The sequence below is a fragment of the Myotis davidii genome, unplaced genomic scaffold (genome assembly GCF_000327345.1).
Source record: "Myotis davidii unplaced genomic scaffold, ASM32734v1 scaffold355, whole genome shotgun sequence".
Lineage (NCBI taxonomy): Eukaryota > Metazoa > Chordata > Mammalia > Chiroptera > Vespertilionidae > Myotis > Myotis davidii.
In genome coordinates, this window is record NW_006286818.1 from 100,693 (window position 1) to 106,560 (window position 5,868).

General features: G+C 47.0%; 1 protein-coding gene across 8 annotated transcripts in view; it reads right to left on the reverse strand.

Annotated features, from left to right (window-relative positions):
* ARHGEF12 (Rho guanine nucleotide exchange factor 12) overlaps positions 1-5,868 on the reverse strand; it is a 198,434-nt gene that overhangs the window by 77,982 nt on the left and 114,584 nt on the right. For all 8 annotated transcript variants that reach the window (XM_015560643.1, XM_015560638.1, XM_015560639.1 and 5 more), the window contains one exon: positions 1,827-1,919. In XM_015560643.1, the coding sequence (XP_015416129.1) occupies positions 1,827-1,919 (93 nt within the window). The remainder of the gene's footprint in view (positions 1-1,826; positions 1,920-5,868) is intronic.

Consider the following 5,868-nt stretch of genomic DNA (forward strand, 5'->3'; position numbering starts at 1 on the left):
CAGCGGTGGTGGTGGGAGCCTCTCCTGCCTCCTCAGCAGCACTAAGGATGTCTGACTGCAGCTTAGGCCTGCTCCCCGCTGGCAATTGGACATCCCCTGAAGGGTCCCAGACTGCGATAGGGCACAGGCCGGGCTGAGGTACCTCGCCTCCCCCCCCCGCCCCCGTGAACAAATTTTTGTGCACCGGGCCTCTAGTAAATTCATAATTGTTATTAAAAAAGAAAGAAAATACCAGAGGACGTAACACTTGCTGCCTGTTGCATGCCCCCGACTGGAGATTGAGCCTGCAGCCTGGGCATGTGCCGTGACATGGAATTGAACCCGACCTCCTGGTACATACATAGCTCATGCTCAACCACTGAGCCACACAGGCCAGGCTGAGGTAGCACTTCTTACTCATCCTAGGTGGCCAGCAATACCCAACTACAACAACCAAACAAATTACAAAAACAACAGCAACAAAAACCCCAAACTACACAATAATATCCCCCTAAACACAGACACAAAAATCCTCAGCCAAATCATAGCCAGTTGGATCCTCTGTATCCAAAAAGGAAAACACATTACAACCAATCAAGACTTATCCTGGAACACAGAGCTGGCTCAACATGCTAATACCAATCCATGTTAGGGGACTAATAGAATCATCTCACTCATTCCATAATATTCCATATCCATTCATGATAAAAACTCTCAGCAGACTAGGAGTAGAAGGAAACTTCCTTCACCAGTAATAAAAAGTGTTTGCGGAAAACCTACACTAACTTTATTATACTTCATGGTGAAAGACTCATCTTTCTTCCTGAGATCAGTAATAAAACGAAGAAGTACTGCCTCACCATCCAGTTCAGCCGCATTGCTGGAGGTCTTAATTAGCACAATGAAGGTAATAACAAGAAATACAAGATAAACGGGTTGGAAACAAAACAATAAAAATTGTTTCTATTCACAGACACCATGGTTGCCTATAAAGAAAATGACAAATTTTTTGTTTGCTGTAAACCCTCCCCGAGGATATTTTTTCCATTGCTTTTTTAAAGGGAGTGGAAAGGAGGTGGGGGGAGAAAGAGAGAGAAACACTGATGTGAGAGACACATTAGTTGGTTGCCTCCCACACGTGCCCTGGGGTGCAGGATCAAAACTGCAACACAGGTACCTGCCCCTGACCAGGACTTGAAGCCACTACCATTTGGTTTGTGGGCTGATGCTCTACCCACTGACCCACAATGGCTGGGTGCCAATAAAGCTATTTTTAAAAGCTCCCTGAAGCCCTAACCAGTTTGGCTCAGTGGATGGAGCATTGGCCTGAGGACTCAAGGGTCCCAGGTTCAATTCCAGTCAAGGGCATGTACCTTGGTTGCGGGCACATCTCCATGGGGGGTGTGTAGGAGGCAGCTGATCGATGTTTCTCTCTCATCAATGTTTCTAACTATCTCTCTCCCTTCCTCTCTGTAAAAAGTCAATAAAATATATAAAAAAAAGTCCTTTAAAAAGAAAGAAACAAAGAAAGAAATAAATAAAATAAAAAGCTCCTTGAAGTACCAAGCCAATCATATTCCTATATACCATCAATAAACAACTGGAATTTGAAATAAAAAGAAAAATAACGTTTACAATAACAACTCCCCCTCCTAAAATGAAGTACTTAGGTCTAATCAGTGACTTCTTAACAATTTTAAAAGCAAAGTCATTCCTATTGATTAAAGCTAAAATAAGCAACTAACCCACTAATTAACCAGTTAATTTTAATGTCCAGAAATTTTTCATTTTTACAATAATCAAATATCTCGGAATATTAGTGTTTTCTTTAGAAAAATATATCTCACCTGCTCATGTTCAGTACCAAAATCATCATCCTCTGCTCCAATAATGTGAGGTGCCGTGCGGGCTGCGGGGCTCCCAATGAGTGACTGAGTGTCCTGGTGATATTCAGAGAAAAGAAACAGGAAAATAACCTGTCATCAAATTCAGAGAAAGAATAAAGCCAAACCATCGAAGAAATGTCGTTTACCAAACAGGTGTGACTTCTTTTTATTTGTTTTCTTTATGTACTTTACTCTGAAAGAAGTGGTTCTCAAATTTTCAAGGCCATGAACCACAGCAACAAACAAACTACAACAGTATTGGGGGTGGGGGGGGCACAGTTCTCCTGGAAATAAACATTCTTAGCTCACTATACACCTGGTTATCTGATTCTAATCACTCTCAGGATACTTCATTTATTACTTTATACATTTCTAGACCTTGTTACAGAAAAAATAAAATTAGCTTATATAAGTTGTTAAATATTAAAAAGTTATACTTTAAAATGTGAGTGAAGACATCAGGGCAAAGGAAAAATGAGAGTAGAAATGATAAGACAAAATTTGCAGAGGTTAATACAAAGATTTCTATTAATGTCACATATTGAAAACTGTTGCTAAACCTTATTTTTTCATTTTTAATTATTTTTCCTAAGTGAATATTGCAGGGCTTCCAGCCCTGCATTGTTGATATTTTGGGACAGGTAATGCTTTGCTGTGCATGGTAAGGTGTTTAACAGCATCCTTCCCTCTACACACCTACTGGATGCCAGTAATAGCCTCCCAGCCACGACAATCAAAAATGTTCCCAGATATTACCAAGTATCCCAGGGATAAAATCACTCCTGGCTGAAAATCACAGGCACATGCAAAATTAAAATTTAAAGAAATCACATGAAACACTGCTACAGAAACAAAAACGACAAAATTACAAAAATACAAATCTTACTCCATGAAATAGAACATCCATTTGTCAATTCATTGTGTAAAATTCAGCATGAAATAGGCAGTGTAGAGGCATCTATATATAAAAAAGCTCAGTGACCATTACGGTGGAATGACCAGAATGACCATTCGCTATGATGTGCACTGACCACTAGGAGGCAGATGCTCAATTCAGGAGTTGCCTCCTGGTGGTCAGTGCACACCCACAGCAGGAGCGCCACTCAGCCAGAAGCCGGGCTCATGGCTGGCGAGCGCAGCGGTGGTGGCGGGAGCCTCTCTTGCCTCCGCGGCAGTGCCAAGGATGGTGAGCCAAGCCGGAAGGAGTGAACAGGTGGGAGGTTAGGAGTGAGCAGGTAGAGGTTAGGAGTGAGCAGGTGGAGGTTAGGAGTGAGCAGGTGGGAGGTTATGAGTGAGCAGGTGGGAGGTTAGGAGTGAGCAGGTGGAGGTTAGGAGTGAGCAGGTGGGAGGTTAGGAGTGAGCAGGTGGGAGGTTAGGAGAGAACAGGTGGAGGTTAGGAGCGAGCAGGTGGGAGGTTAGGAGCGAGCAGGTGGGAGGTTTAGGAGTGAGCAGGTGGGAGTTTAGGAGTGAGCAGGTGGGAGGTTAGGAGTGAGCAGGTGGGAGGTTTAGGAGTGAGCAGGTGGAAGGTTAGGAGTGAGCAGGTGGAGGTAAGGAGTGAGCAGGTGGGAAGTTAGGAGAGAACAGGAGGAGGTTAGGAGCGAGCAGGTGGGAGGTTAGGAGCGAGCAGGTGGGAGGTTAGGAGCGAGCAGGTGGGAGGTTAGGAGCGAGCAGGTGGGAGGTTAGGAGCGAGCAGGTGGGAGGTTAGGAGCGAGCAGGTGGGAGGTTTAGGAGTGAGCAGGTGGGAAGTTAGGAGAGAACAGGTGGAGGTTAGAAGCGAGCAGATGGGAGGTTTAGGAGTGAGCAGGTGGGAGGTTTAGGAGTGAGCAGGTGGGAGGTTAGGAGCAAGCAGGTGGGAGGTTAGGGTGAGCAGGTGGAGGTTAGAAGCGAGCAGGTGGGCAGTTAGGAGCAAGAGGTCCTGGATTGCAAGAGAGATGTCCCCGGAGGGGTCCCGGATTACAAGAGGGCACAGGCGGGGCTGAGGGACACCTCCCTCCCGTGCACGAATTTTGTGCATTAGGCCTCTTGTTAATGTATAATGTAAAAAATATGGGACGTTTAAAGACCACAAATATTAAATTCAAAGACCCCAGAGTATGAAGAAAAGTAAAACTTTTGGAAGAAATAGAAAAGAATGAAGTTGGCTTAAATCTGACAGCCGCTGAGCCAAGAGTGGGGCTACAAAGCTTGGAAGTCATCTGTGAAGTAGTCGTAATTGAAACAAGCTCAAATTAAGTAAATGACATGTCACCAGTTTCTCCTCCCTAAGTGTTTTTCCAACACTTTGTATTTGCATCTGCTAAACTGGAGCAGCTCAACGCGCACTTCACTCAGGGTGACGGAAGAGTGCGCACTGAGCGACCCAGGGCAGCCTGCCCCGCTCCACACTGAGGCAGGGAGGGGAGAACTGGAGCAAACCAGTGCACATCTCACTATGGCCTACAAGAAAGCGAGGACTGTGCAAAGCAGAGCAACCTGCGCCCACTCCACCCTAAGCCTAGGGTCTTGCTCCTAGGGCAACATGGAGTAACCCGGCGCGTGCCCTACTCAGGTCACAGGGAGCTCTGACTGCGACCCAGAGCAACCCACACCCGCTTCTCCCCGGCCCTAGACAGTCCTGCAGGGGCGACCTGGAGCGGGTGTCCCCAGCCAGAGGCCACAGAACTGTGCTGCAAGTGCGCTGGCAGAGGGGCTTAGGGTGCCACCCTGCCACGGGTGCCAGGGCCGCTCAGCCAATTACATGCCAGAGAGCTCTGGACCCTCACAGGGAGTCGCACCGCTCCCACCGCCCTGAACATCTTAGCAGAAACTGAGGGAACAGGTCCGTAAGGGATACAACTCAGAGCAGAGACAATAAAGGCGTGAGACACCAGGCAGACCTGCCTCTGGGCTAACGAGTCCCAGACCATTGCCCTGAGGGTCTTCACCCTCTCAAACCCCAAGAGGGTGCCCAGGGCCAGACAGAGAAAGCAAAAATGGGGAGACAGCCCTAATCGGTTTGGCTCAGTGGATAGAGCGGTGGCCTGCGGACTGAAGGGTCCCAGGTTCGATTCTGGTCAAGGGCATGTACCTTGGTTGTGGGCACATCCCCAGTAGGGAGTGTGCAGGAGGAGGCTGATCGATGTTTCTCTCTCATCGATGGTTCTAACTCTCTATCCCCTCTCCATTCCTCTCTGTAAAAAATCAATAAAATATACATTTTTTTAAAAAATGGGGAGACAAAGACACAACTCCCCAAGGAAAGAAAAGGAGGAAGTCCTGTGGGGAAGCACGGGACTTGGTTGGAATGTCTGTGAGGAGGATGCTCCGAAAGGTCGGGGGCCTCTGGGGACGGGGCCCACGACCTTGCTGAGGCACAGTCCCTACCTCGACTTTTCCAAACAAGTCCGAGCCCGGGGTGTTTTGCTAGAATCTCTATGTTTAGTCTTTAAAGACCCCACCTTGTGGAAACACATACTTTCTCAAGGCTACGTACCCTGCTAATGTGTCTAGGGCTCAATTTTAGTTCTAGCTGTAATGACAATAAAAGCCAAAGGAGGCAGGTGACAGGGCTACTGGGCAGTGACAGCCGAGTAGTGCCTTAGCCTCTCTTTCACAAAAGCTGGGTTAGAGCAATCTGTTCTGTCACTCAGGGTCAGAGCGTCAGCCCTGGCAAAGTGGTGCCCTGTGTGAGTACCAAGGAATGCAACGAAGAAAACCAAAGAGTAAGAAAATGAAAGTAACTGCAGGAAGTCATTGGAGCCGCTTGGGATTTCCAAGATCGAGGGAATTGCTTCTCAGCTAAGGAATTCACTATCTCTGTTATGCTTCTTAAGAATGTAAGTTTTCCATTAGAAAAATAAGCCTATTTCTGAAAGTAAGGAAAAAAAGTTTTTTCTGTATTTGTCTAGGAAAGCACAGGTTTTATATATATACTAGAGGCCCGGTGCACACAAATTTGTGCACTCGGGGGGAGGAGGGGGTCCCTCAGCCCGGCCTGTGCCCTCTCGCAGTCTGGGAACCCCCA